Source organism: Vicia villosa, linkage group LG5, assembly GCF_029867415.1.
Source record: "Vicia villosa cultivar HV-30 ecotype Madison, WI linkage group LG5, Vvil1.0, whole genome shotgun sequence".
In the NCBI taxonomy this organism is placed as follows: domain Eukaryota; kingdom Viridiplantae; phylum Streptophyta; class Magnoliopsida; order Fabales; family Fabaceae; genus Vicia; species Vicia villosa.
This window is the reverse complement of record NC_081184.1, coordinates 6070882-6084502: the sequence shown is the minus strand read 5'-3', so window position 1 is coordinate 6084502 and position 13621 is coordinate 6070882. Positions and strand designations below refer to the sequence as shown.

Here is a 13621-nt window from a genome sequence, read left to right as displayed (position 1 = left end):
TATCCGGCATTGACAAGAGTCTTCCGAAGAGCCCTGTCCTTTATCTCTCGCATGAAATTTTGGGCAATGTGTCTAATACAGTAAACATGCGTTGATGTTGGGTTTTGCCACCCGTTTGCTGGATTGTTGTACGCACTCTCGATGGAAGCATGTCTGTCTGAAATCAAGCAAAGTCCAGGTTGGGGGGCAACGTGTGCCCGAAGATTTCTGAGAAAGAAACCCCAACCTCCAGCAGTTTCTCCTTCCACAAGATCGAATGCTACAGGAAAGATGTTACTATTTCCATCTTAAGCCACAGCCATCAACATGGTGCCTTTATATTTTCTGTACAACCAAGTTCCATCTATTTGAAGAATTGGTTTGCAATATGAAAATCCTTGAACACATGGGCGGAAAGCCCAGAAAAGCCTGTGGAATATCACATTTCCTTGAAGGCATGTTCCGTCTGGAGATTGCGCAGGAAGGGTCTCTAAAATAGTAATGGTTTCAGGAGCATAAAGTTGAAGCGCATATAAGAAATGTGGGAGTCGTTTGTACGAATCCTCCCAATTTCCATACACAATTTCGATCGCTTTGGTCTTCGCCAGCCACGCCTTTCTATAAGACGGAGTGTAATTGTATGTTGCAACGATATGAGAGATTAGCGTTTTCACCTTTAAAGATGGATCTTTTTCAACTAAAGGCAAGATTTCTTGACAAATAATGTCATAACTTAGCTTACGGTGATCTTGTGAAACATTTGTGTTAACACACGTGTGATCTTGGGAAATATATCCTATAACCCATGAATCACTTCTCTTCCTGTATGATGCATGCAACCTGAATCCACAATCAGCGTTTCTACAATAAATTTTGTACCTCTCAACGTTGGCGCGGTCAACTCTAAAATCAACATTGTTTGCCATATGAAATCTTTTTATGGCCATGATACATGCCTCCTTAGAACGAAATTTGTCTCCTACTTTTAACCGTTGATCTGTTTGAGTGTATGAATCATAGAAAATATCAGTCGATGGTTTGTCATCCCCATCAAAATTTAAGTTCCTCATGTGCGCTGGAGGCATATGCACTTGATCTGGTGGTACAACAACTTCTGGTTCGTCCTCACTTTCCTCGTTGACCAAGTTATCAACTTCTATTTCCGGTGCTTCTTCTTCTTCATCTACAACGTCGACCTCTGCTTGCTCGTCTTCAAGTGCGTCAATGACTTGTGACTCAACCATTTGTGTTGGTTGAACTTCTGGTAGAGTAACATACAGTTCTATGCAGTCGTAACCAGAATACTCATGATTGGCGAACATATTCTGCATGTCTTCATCATCTTTGATCTCAACTTGGATAAACTTGACCGGGTTGTCCCCACGAAGAAATCGATATTGGTAAAAAATTTGGGATACACCACCCATTGCAAGCTTCACCCAACAACACTACGACGCCGACCCCTCCACCTCCACTAGGCAACCCATCCAACAACAATCATGGGGCTTCACCCAACAACACGGCGACGCCGGCCCCTCCAACTCCAATAGGCAACCCAGCCCCGACATGGGTCTAGATGACGATTACAACCCAAACGAGCAAATGATCACTCAATCGTCACAATACCAGCAACATGGCTACTCCACACCCCAACTTTCACAACACCAACAATATGGGTACACCACACCCCAACAAACAATGCCATTTTTCCAAGGTCAATCAAGCGCTGGGTTTTACCGACCATGTGACGCAACTCCACCGCCAAGACAAATCTTTGAGGGCATGGGGACCCGACTATTTGACAGCAACATACAAGAATACATGTCCAACGAGCGCATGGAGGGGCTAATACGAGGCCCACCTACCTAGACACAACAAGGACAACCAAGGAATAGGGGGGGTCGTGGAGAAGTGGGTCTTCGAGATCCTTCCAACCAGATTTGAACAGTTCCAGATTGCGGAACTGGCGGTCGGAGGGGTCATGGTCTGGGTCGGAGGGGTCGTGGTCCGAGGGGTCATGAATAGCATAATATCCATGTTTTAAAAATATTCTCTTTTTTTCGTATTTGTAATGTTTGTCCCGTACTTTCCGTATTTGTAATGTTGTTTCTGCATTTCTCGTATTTGTACTGTTTCTTCCCTAATTATATTATTAAACAATACGTGTCTAATTATTTATTTAATTGTTTTTTTAATTATGTTAAAATAATTTTAAAAAAATCAAAAACAAAATATAATTAATATATATAATATATAATTATAATATATAGAAACAAAAAAAAAAAAAAAAGGGGGAATGCATGTATGCGCCACCCAAGGTGGCTTGAAGGTACAAAATGCTCATTGGCGCCACCCCAGGTGGCGCATAGGTTATGGGGTTTTGTTCTTTGGCGCCACCAGAGGTGGCTCCTATGTGGAGACCACCTCTGAAACCTGGTCATACAGGTAATTTTGCCGAAAACATAGTTTTTGGTGTAAATAAATTATTAAACATGGTTATTTGGATTTTTTTTTCGGAAAGTTATCTCCTAAATTTTGTTGAGGTAAATAAATCTTATAATTTGAATAAAGTTGGACAATCCAATCTTTCTGTTAAGTTATTAGGTATGAACAATAATTGTGTATGTTACAATATTAATTTTTATTCAGAATGATGGACAATGCAATTATTTCTTTAAATAGATTGAAAAATGAAAGAAACATAAAGTTATTCATCTTTATCTATATAGGTGGAAGCATGAATTATAAAAAAATTTAAATGTCATTAAGAAGAGTTGTGATTAGAGTTGTTGGAACTGAATGAAACTTTAGTAGAGAATTGTTTCATGCTCATTGCCAAAGATAATTTAACTTCAATTTTCGTTTAATCTATTTTGCTTATTTTTGTTTCCTCTTTTTAAATTAACTTTTTGGTACTTGTTAGCATGGGTTTATGTAATGTTGGTAATATATGATGCATTTTTATGCTATGTAGAAGACATTATGTGATGCTAGTTGTTGTGAAATATAAAATATTAAGCTCAATCTCTCACTTTTAAAACTTATAAGTACAGTAGAGTTGATTATGTTTGTGATTAATTAAGCTAAAGCATTTAGGTTTATGTTATATGAATATGTGATGGATCGACATGATTATTGAGTTAGGTATTTATAGCTCTGCTCCTTCTTAGAGACAGACTGATTCTTTTGTATATAACTTTAAAATAGTCAAAAGCTTTGACTAAGTAGTGAGGTAGTGAATGAGTTATCTCTTTAATTATGGGACATAGCCAATCAATCAGTGAGACTTGAGATTCTTTGTTCATGGTCAGGAAAGTATTGTTAATGGCTCAGATTATGCTTGACACGTTAAACCCTAAAACGCACGGGGGACATAAGCTTACCTTCGCATATGACATGTGACATCGCCCAACTTCTATTTAGTACTTTATGTCTTATTTGTGAGTTGGGAGTTAATGGGTTGAAACTGAAGGATAGAAAAACACTTAGAAAAGGGGGGGGGGGGGGGTTGAATAAGTGTATCTTTAAAAACTCTTAAGATAAAAACAATTGCAGAATGATTTTTATCCTGGTTCGTTGTTAACGAAACTACTCCAGTCCAACCCTTTAGAGTGATTTACCTCACTTGAGGATTTAATCTATTAATCAACCTTGATTACAATGGTTTTCCACTTAGATATCTTCTAAGTCTTCTAGAGTATACTGATCACAACTTGATCACTCTAGGAACACAATGCTTAGATACCTTCTAAGACTTCTTAGAGAATCCGATCACACCTTGATCTTCTCTAGATACCGTTACAAGTTAATGTAAACAAGTTCTTACAAGAGTATTACAATGCTTCTTAATAAGCTATAATCACAACTGTGATATTTCTCTTAAGTTCTAAGCTTAAATCTCACTAAGATATTACAGTGAAGTGAGGTTGAAGATGAAGTTTGATAGCTCTTTAATTCAACAGCGTTTCAGCAAGTATGAAAAAGTTGTTCGTGAATTGGTAACCGTGCTTCTGATCAGAACTTCACTATTTATAGACATTTTGAGAAGATGACCGTTGGGAGCATTTAATGCGTTGCGTGGTCTGTACAACATTGCATTTAATGTTTCACTCTTTTGTCAACTACCTCGAGCCTTGCTTTTCCTGCTTTTACTGACTTTGCCTTTAATAGCTTATAACGTTCCTTTTGTCAGTCAGCGTAGTTTGTCATCTTGTACTTGCTTCTGATCTGATCTTTGTAGATACAACGTTTAAATATCAGAGTCTTTCAGCTTGGTGCAGAGCATCTTCTTGTCTTCTGACCTTGAAGTGCTTCTAGCGTGATACCATAAGAACATCAGTGCTTCTGCTTCTAATCTCAAGTTCTTCTGATGCTCCATAGACCATGTTCTGGTTATGCTTGACCATCTTCTGATGTCTTGCTAGAGCATGTTCTCATGTTGCATACTTGAACCTTCTGAGTCAGTGCTTCTTGCGCTGAATTGTGCATACTCTTTATATATTTCCTGAAATGGAAAATGCATAGGATTAGAGTACCACATTGTCTTATATAAAATTCATATATAATGTTATCATCAAAACTAAGAATATTGATCAGAACAATTCTTGTTCTAACAATCTCCCCCTTTTTTATGATGACAAAAACATATATAATTGATATGAATTTGCAATCAGAATATCAGATGACCAAAAACAATTACACAGTTATAGCATAAGCATATAAACATAGTGTGTGAATATGTCTCCCCCTGAGATTAACAATCTCCCCCTGAAATAAATACTAGAAGAAATTTAAATAAAAGACTTCCCTGAGTATTTTTCATTTCAGTCGAGACGTTCACATTTTCCTAGAACTTCAGAACATTCATAGCTTCTGCTTCTTGCTTCCATAGGACAACTTCAGAGCTTTGAATTTCTCCTTGATTCCTAACATGCTTGATTGTATCAGAACATTCTTGAATGTATTAGAGCATCATCAGAGCATCTTTACATCCTGAAATGTTTCAAAAACAAACTAGACACAAACAGTCAGAGCATGAATGAATCAGAACATAAGATAGACAAGAATGTGTTTGAGCATATTCTGCCACGAGAATATCAGAACATTCTTTCTTCTTGCCTCTTATCTTGAAGCTTCACAGCACTAAGCTTGCTTCAATTTCCAAAAGCATGTTTCTTTACAGAATTGATTTTCCCCATGTATTTGCTTCTCATGTTGAGCTTTTTCAGAATATCTTCGATCCTGCAAAAAATCTCAAAGACATAGAACTTGCAAATAGTGTTAGGAATGTTGAGACTTAATCCCAGCAACTGATATAGTAAACCACATCAATTATCCCGTTTCTCCCCCTTTTTGTCATAACATCAAAAAGCATAAAAAGATTCAGATGAGAAAACAAACAAAATGAGAGAAGATAGAGTTTCATTGATTCATCAAAAGATATATCAGAAGATACAAAAAAGATAGAAGCAGATGCAAGAAAACAGATGCAAGAACAAGAAACAACTAAGACCAAAAGACTACGACTAGCCTAGCCTAGAGACTATCTTGGCTAGAAGGCTTTGAATCTCAGAAGTGCTTTCAGTCTGCGTCTTCATGAATGATATAAACTCATTGTGAGTTTCTTCATGCTTGTCCAAATGAGAAGCAAGATCTGCTTGATTCTGTTGAAGGGCCTTCATAGCGTTCACCAGAACTGAAGGTTCACCAGAAGAAGCTTCACAGCCATCATTCAGAGGAGTATCATGCTCAACAGCAACATCAATCATTTGAGCATCAGCTTGATTTTCAGCATCAGCTTCTAACATAGAAGCATCTTCTTCATACACCGGAGCAGGGATATCAGAATCTCCATTCTCAAGAGCTTGAAGAATCTCAGCCAGATTCCTTGGAGGAGTTGGAGCAGCAACTTCTGATGGATATTCAACTTCATGAATAACCATGTTAAGTGCCTTCTTAGAAGGATTCTCCCTTGTTAGAACAAGATTTGTTCTTATCAATTATCTTAGTTTTGATGATAACAATAATATGAATTTTGCTTAAGATAATATGGTACTCTAATCCAATGCAATTTCCCTTTCAGGAAATATATATAAAGAGTACGCATAATTCAGCGCTCAGAAGTTGTATCTCAAATGGTTCAGCATGCAACATCAGAACATGGTCTGGCAAGACATCAGAAGATGGTCGAAGCAGAATCAGAACATGGGTCTATGGAAGCATCAGAAGAACATGAGATCAGAAGCACTGAAGATCAGAAGATGGTATCACGCTCAGAAGCACTTCAAGGTCAGAAGATCAGAAGATGCTATGCACCAAGCTGTTTTGACTCTGATGATATTCAAACGTAGTATTCACAAACATCAGATCAGAAGGAAGTACAGGTGGCAGACTACGCTGACTGACAAAAGGAACGTTAAAAGCTACTAAAGGCTACGTCAGTAGACACAGCGTGAACAAGGCTCGAGGTAGTTGACAAAAGCGTATAACATTAAGTGCAATGCTGTACGGAACACGCAAAGCATTAAATGCATTCAACGGTCATCTTCTCAACGCCTATAAATATGAAGTTCTGATGAGAAGCAAGGTTACCAATTTCTACATCTATTCTGTGAATATCAAACTTGCTGAAACGCTGTTCAATCAAAGCTCAGAATCTTCATCAACTCACTACATTGCTGTTGTAATATTTTAGTGAGATTAAGCTTAAACGTTAAGAGAAATATCACAGTTGTGATTATCGCTTTTAAGAAGCATTTGTAAACTCTTGAATAGATTACATTAAGTTGTAAGGAACTAGAGTGATCGTGTGATCAGTATACTCTAGGAAGTCTTAGCAGTTGGCTGAGCAGTTTGTAACTAGAGTGATCGTGTTGATCAGAATACTCTAGGGAAGTCTTAGGAGTGAACTAAGCCTAGAGTGACCGTGTTGATCAGTAGACTCTAGAAAAGTCTTAGAGGGTATCTAAGCAGTTGTTCCTGGAGTGATCAGTGTGTGATCAGAAGACTCTGGAAGACTTAGTTGCGGACTAAGTGGAAAACCATTGTAATCCGTGCGATTAGTGGATTAAATCCTCAGGTTGAGGTAAATCATCTCTGCGGGGGTGGACTGGAGTAGCTTCGTTAACAGCGAACCAGGATAAAAATAATTGTGCAATTTATTTTTATCGCCCAAGATTTAAAGTCACACTTATTCAATCCCCCCCTTTCTAAGTGTTTTTCTATCCTTCAATTGGTATCAGAGCGCCGGTTCTAAGGTGCAAGCACTTAACCGTGTTTAGAAAAGATTCAGGAAGAGAAAAACGCTTCATCTAAAAGATGGCTGGTGAAACTCCGACAAATACACCTGCATCTACATCTGGCTCTGCTGAGCAATACAACGGTAACAATGGTTATACTAGACCGCCGGTATTTGATGGTGAAAACTTTGAATACTGGAAAGATAAACTGGAAAGTTACTTTCTGGGTCTAGATGGTGATCTATGGGATCTTCTAATGGATGGTTACAAACATCCAGTAAATGCCAGTGGCGTGAAGCTGTCAAGGCAAGAAATGAATGATGATCAAAAGAAGCTTTTCAGGAATCATCATAAATGCAGAACTGTTTTGCTGAATGCTATCTCTCATGCTGAGTATGAGAAGATATCTAACAGGGAAACGGCCTATGACATATATGAGTCCTTGAAAATGACTCATGAAGGAAATGCTCAAGTCAAGGAGACTAAAGCTCTAGCCTTAATCCAGAAGTATGAAGCCTTCAAGATGGAGGATGATGAAGACATTGAAAAGATGTTTTCAAGATTTCAAACTCTTACTGCTGGATTGAGAGTTCTTGACAAGGGATACACCAAGGCTGATCACGTAAAGAAGATCATCAGAAGCTTACCCAGAAGATGGGGTCCTATGGTGACTGCATTCAAGATTGCAAAGAATCTGAATGAAGTTTCTCTGGAAGAGCTTATCAGCGCCTTGAGAAGTCATGAAATAGAGCTGGACGCAAATGAGCCTCAAAAGAAAGGTAAGTCTATTGCATTAAAATCAAATATCAAGAAATGCACTAACGCTTTTCAGGCCAGAGAAGAAGATCCTGAAGAATCAGAATCTGAAGAAGAAGATGAACTGTCCCTGATCTCCAGAAGGCTAAATCAACTCTGGAAGACCAAGCAAAGGAAGTTCAGAGGCTTCAGAAGTTCAAGGAAATTTGAACGTGGAAAATCTTCTGATGAAAGAAGATTTGACAAGAAGAAGGTCATGTGCTATGAATGCAATGAGCCTGGACACTACAAGAATGAATGTCCAAATCTTCAGAAGGAAAGTCCCAAGAAAAAGTTTCATAAGAAGAAAGGTCTTATGGCAACCTGGGATGAGTCAGAAGATGATTCAGAAGATGAGCAGGTCAACTGTGCGCTGATGGCGACAGAAGATGACGGATCAGAATCTACATCAGAATCAGATTCTGAAGAGGTATTTTCTGAACTTACTAGAGATGAGTTAGTTTCCGGTCTAACTGAACTTCTGGAACTCAAGTCTCAGATTAGTCTCAAATACAAAAAGCTGAAAAAGCAATTTGAATTTGAAACAAAAAGGCTTGAGTTGGAAAATTCTGAATTAAAAGACAAACTTTTAAAATTATCCAATGATGTTGGATCTCCTTCTAATTCAGAAAAATCCACTCCTAGTCTAAACCATATTCTGAAAGAATATGATTTAAGTTTCAGGAAGTTCTTATCGAGAAGTATCGGCAGAAGTCAGCTAGCTTCTATGATATATGCCGTATCTGGAAACAAAAGAGTTGGCATTGGTTATGAGGGTGAAACCCCATACAAACTTGAACCTGTTGATGAAATGAAAATCACATACAAGCCATTGTATGATCAGTTCAAGTATGGCCACTCTCATGATATTAGACACACTTCACATGCTCAAAGTTTTCACATAACACACACCAAAAAGCATGTGACACAACCTAGGAAATATCATGAAACTCATATTAAAAATTATCATGCTGTTCCTCTTATTGCTTATAATGTCAAACCCAAGTTCAATCAGAACTTGAGAAAATCTAACAAGAAAGGACCCAAGAAAATGTGGGTACCTAAGGATAAGATTATTCCTATTGCAGATATCCTTGGCTGCAAGAAGGACAAAGCACAACATGTCATGGTACCTGGACTCTGGATGCTCACGACACATGACAGGAAGAAGGTCTATGTTCCAAGACCTGGTGCTTAAGTCAGGAGGAGAAGTCAAGTTTGGAGGAGATCAGAAGGGCAAGATAATTGGCTCTGGAACTATAAAGTCTGGTAACTCTCCTTCCATTTCTAATGTACTTCTTGTAGAAGGATTAACTCATAACCTCTTATCTATCAGTCAATTGAGTGACAATGGTTATGATATAATCTTTAATCAAAAGTCTTGCAAGGCTGTAAATCAGAAGGATGGCTCAATCCTATTTACAGGCAAGAGGAAGAACAACATTTATAAGACAGATCTGCAAGATCTTATGAGTCAGAAGGTGACCTGTCTTATGTCTGTTTCTGAAGAGCAGTGGGTCTGGCACAGAAGATTAGGTCATGCTAGTTTGAGAAAGATTTCTCAGATTAACAAACTGAATCTGGTCAGAGGACTCCCTAATCTGAAATTCAAATCAGATGCTCTTTGTGAAGCATGTCAGAAGGGCAAGTTCTCCAAACCTGCATTCAAGTCTAAGAATGTTGTTTCTACCTCAAGGCCATTAGAACTCTTGCACATTGATCTGTTTGGACCAGTCAAAACAGCATCTGTCAGAGGAAAGAAATATGGATTAGTCATCGTAGATGATTATAGCCGCTGGACTTGGGTAAAATTCTTAAAACACAAGGATGAGACTCATTCAGTGTTCTTTGATTTCTGCATTCAGATTCAATCTGAAAAAGAGTGTAAAATCATAAAGGTCAGAAGTGATCATGGTGGTGAATTTGAGAACGGATCCTTTGAAGAATTCTTCAAAGAGAATGGTATTGCCCATGATTTCTCTTGTCCTAGAACTCCACAGCAAAATGGGGTTGTAGAACGAAAGAATAGGACTCTGCAAGAAATGGCCAGAACCATGATCAATGAAACCAATATGGCTAAGCATTTCTGGGCAGAAGCAATAAACACTGCATGCTATATTCAGAATAGAATCTCTATCAGACCTATTCTAAATAAGACTCCTTATGAATTGTGGAAGAATAGAAAGCCCAACATTTCATATTTCCATCCTTTTGGATGTGTATGCTTTATTCTGAACAGTAAAGATCATCTTGGTAAGTTTGATTCCAAAGCTCAAAAGTGTTTCCTTCTTGGATATTCTGAACGCTCAAAAGGCTACAGAGTATACAATACTGAAACATTGGTTGTAGAAGAATCAATCAATATCAGGTTTGATGATAAGCTTGGTTCTGAAAAACCAAAGCAGTTTGATAATTTTGCAGATTGTGATATTGATATATCAGAAGTTGTTGAGCCAAGAAGCAACGCATCAGAAGCAGAGCTCCTCAGAAGCAAAGAACCAGAAGATCAAGTATCAGCTTCTCTGGAGGATCTAAGTATTTCTGAAGAACCATCTGTCAGAAGATCATCCAGACTCATCTCTGGTCATTCAGAAGATGTCATTCTTGGAAAGAAGGATGATCCAATCAGAACAAGAGCATTCCTTAAGAACAATGCAGACTGTCAATTAGGTCTTGTATCTTTGATCGAGCCAACTTCTGTTGATCATGCTCTAGAAGATCCAGACTGGATAATTGCTATGCAAGAAGAACTGAATCAGTTTACAAGGAATGATGTTTGGGATCTTGTTCCTAGACCAGATGGATTCAATATAATTGGTACAAAATGGGTCTTCAGAAACAAGCTCAGTGAGAAAGGTGAAGTGGTAAGAAACAAAGCCAGACTGGTGGCTCAGGGTTATAGTCAGCAAGAAGGGATTGATTATACAGAAACCTTTGCACCAGTGGCCAGGTTAGAATCTATTCGTCTATTAATTTCTTTTGCCACTCAACATAACATCACTCTCTATCAAATGGATGTTAAGAGTGCCTTCTTAAATGGTTATATAGATGAAGAAGTTTATGTCCATCAACCTCCTGGTTTTGAAGACTCTATGTCTCCGAATCATGTGTTTAAACTAAAGAAATCATTATATGGATTGAAGCAAGCTCCCAGAGCTTGGTATGAACGCTTAAGTTCTTTCCTTCTAGATAATGGTTTCACTAGAGGAAAAGTGGACACTCCTCTCTTTTGTAAAACCTTTGAAAAGGATATTTTAATTTGTCAAATATATGTAGATGATATTATTTTTGGAACATCTAATGCTACACTTGGAAAGGAGTTTGCTGAGTCTATGCAGGCTGAGTTTGAAATGAGCATGATGGGAGAACTCAAGTATTTCCTTGGAATACAAATAAATCAAACATCAGAAGGAACATATGTTCACCAAACCAAGTATGTAAAGGAACTTCTAAAGAAGTTTAATCTTCTGGACTGCAAAGAAGCCAAAACTCCTATGCATCCAACATGCATCCTAGGTAAGGATGAGGTAAGTAAGAAGGTAGATCAGAAGTTATACAGAGGTATGATTGGATCTCTTCTATATCTGACTGCTTCTAGACCTGACATTCTGTTCAGTGTTTGTTTGTGTGCTAGATTCCAATCAGATCCTAGAGAATCTCATTTAACTGCTGTTAAGAGAATTCTAAGGTATCTGAAAGGTACTACTAATGTTGGCTTAGTTTACAGAAAATCTAAAGAATACAACTTAGTAGGATTCTGCGATGCTGACTATGCTGGAGATAGAATTGAAAGAAAAAGTACTTCAGGAAGTTGCCAATTTCTTGGAAGTCATTTGATCTCCTGGTACAGCAAGAAGCAAGCAACTATTGCTCTATCAACCACAGAAGCAGAATATGTAGCTGCTGCTGGCTGTAGTACACAGATGCTCTGGATGAAGAGTCAGTTAGAAGATTATCAGATATTTGAGAGTAACATTCCTATATTCTGTGATAATACTTCTGCTATATGTTTATCTAAGAATCCTATTCTTCATTCAAAAGCTAAACATATTGAGATTAAACATCATTTCATAAGGGACTATGTTCAGAAGGGTGTCATATCTTTAAACTTTGTTGATACAGACCATCAATGGGCTGATATCTTTACAAAACCCCTGGCTGAAGATAGGTTTAAGTTCATTCTGAAGAACATCAGTATGGATTTATGCCCAGAATGAGAAGATGAGAAGTTCTCATGTATGAGTATCTTCTGAAATGAATGTGGAACATTTTTTTTTGTCAGAAGTTCTGATTGAAATCTTTTAGAAATTATGATTCGGTTATTACTAACGTTTCATTGTCTAAGTTGATTCAGAACCTCTTTTATAGCAAAACAGCTGTTACGTTTTATCTCGGGATGGTAAACCTGTCGTTACTATTCATGGATAAACGTGCGTGCAGTTGAAGGGACGCCGTCCATAGGTAACTGTGCTAGTCACCTCATTTGTCTTTATTATCTCTCCTCTTTTCACGTAACATTAAATGCTAGTCATCATTCGTTTCATTTTATTTCTTTTTAAATACTCTTCAAAATGGTTTTTGGTTTCTCTATCTCCTTGCATTCCTCATCAAGTCTCTCTCTCTCTCTCTCTCTCTTCCATATCAAACCCTACCTGTTCATTTCTCTGCAAACCCATCATGAACTCTTCATCAAGCCCAGGAAATAATGAAAATGATCAAAACAACAAAAGAAAAGCTGTTGAAACATCACCTTCCAAACCCAAAAAGATCAAAATCACCTATGATCCTCTCAAGGTGAATCCATTCGAAGCAATGTTGTCTGGAAACTATTCTAGACGTGTGTTTCATCCTCCTGGTGAAAGCCCTCCATCATCTCCATCTTCTTCCTCATCTTTCGACCTTCAAGACTCAGCTTCCTCTTCATCTAACCCTTCCTCTCCCTTGATCGATTCCGAAGAAATCTCTTCATCTTCACCTGCTGGGAATTCTGTCTCTGGTAAAGATGGTGGAAGATCTGCATCAGAACCAAGTCTCCCTGAAAGCCCGAGAAGCAGTCAATGAGGCGTTTCACTCCTTCATGGCATGTTGGCACAGACTTTGTCTTAGCTAGGGTCTTAGGATTTGGTCTTTGTAGTTTCCTTTTCTTGTTGCATCTGTTTTCCCGCATTCCTGTCTTGTAAACCTTTTTGATTATCAATGAAAAAGTTTCTTTGATTTACATTCCAGTGATTCTATTTGTCGTTTTATACATCTGAATCTTTTTAAATTTTCTTTTTGATGTTATGACAAAAAGGGGGAGAAGATAAATGATAAATGATTTGATTAATCTATCAGTTGCTGGGTAAAGGCTCCCACACATTCACTAACAAGAACTGCAAGTTCTACATGGTTTAAGTGTTTTGCAGGTACAGAGAAGTGAAGTGAATCTTCAGAAGCAAACACTAGAAGCAAAACCATAAGAAGCGTTATTCTGTAAAAAGAATAAGCTCTTGGAAACTGAAGCAAGCTGAGTGCTGTCAAGCTTCAGAGATCAGAAGCAAGAAAGAAGAATGAATCAGAAGCACTGATAATAGAATTTGAATATCATTGTCTATCCTGTTCTGACAAAA

At 37.9% G+C, this 13621-nt stretch overlaps 1 protein-coding gene across 1 annotated transcript; it reads right to left on the bottom strand.

The window, feature by feature from the left end:
• Nucleotides 1-287: 287 nt before the first annotated feature.
• LOC131604100 (uncharacterized) lies at nt 288-1406 on the bottom strand. Its single transcript, XM_058876589.1, has one exon. It carries the CDS (start codon nt 1404-1406, stop codon nt 288-290), a length of 1119 nt encoding a protein of 372 aa, XP_058732572.1.
• Nucleotides 1407-13621: the final 12215 nt, after the last annotated feature.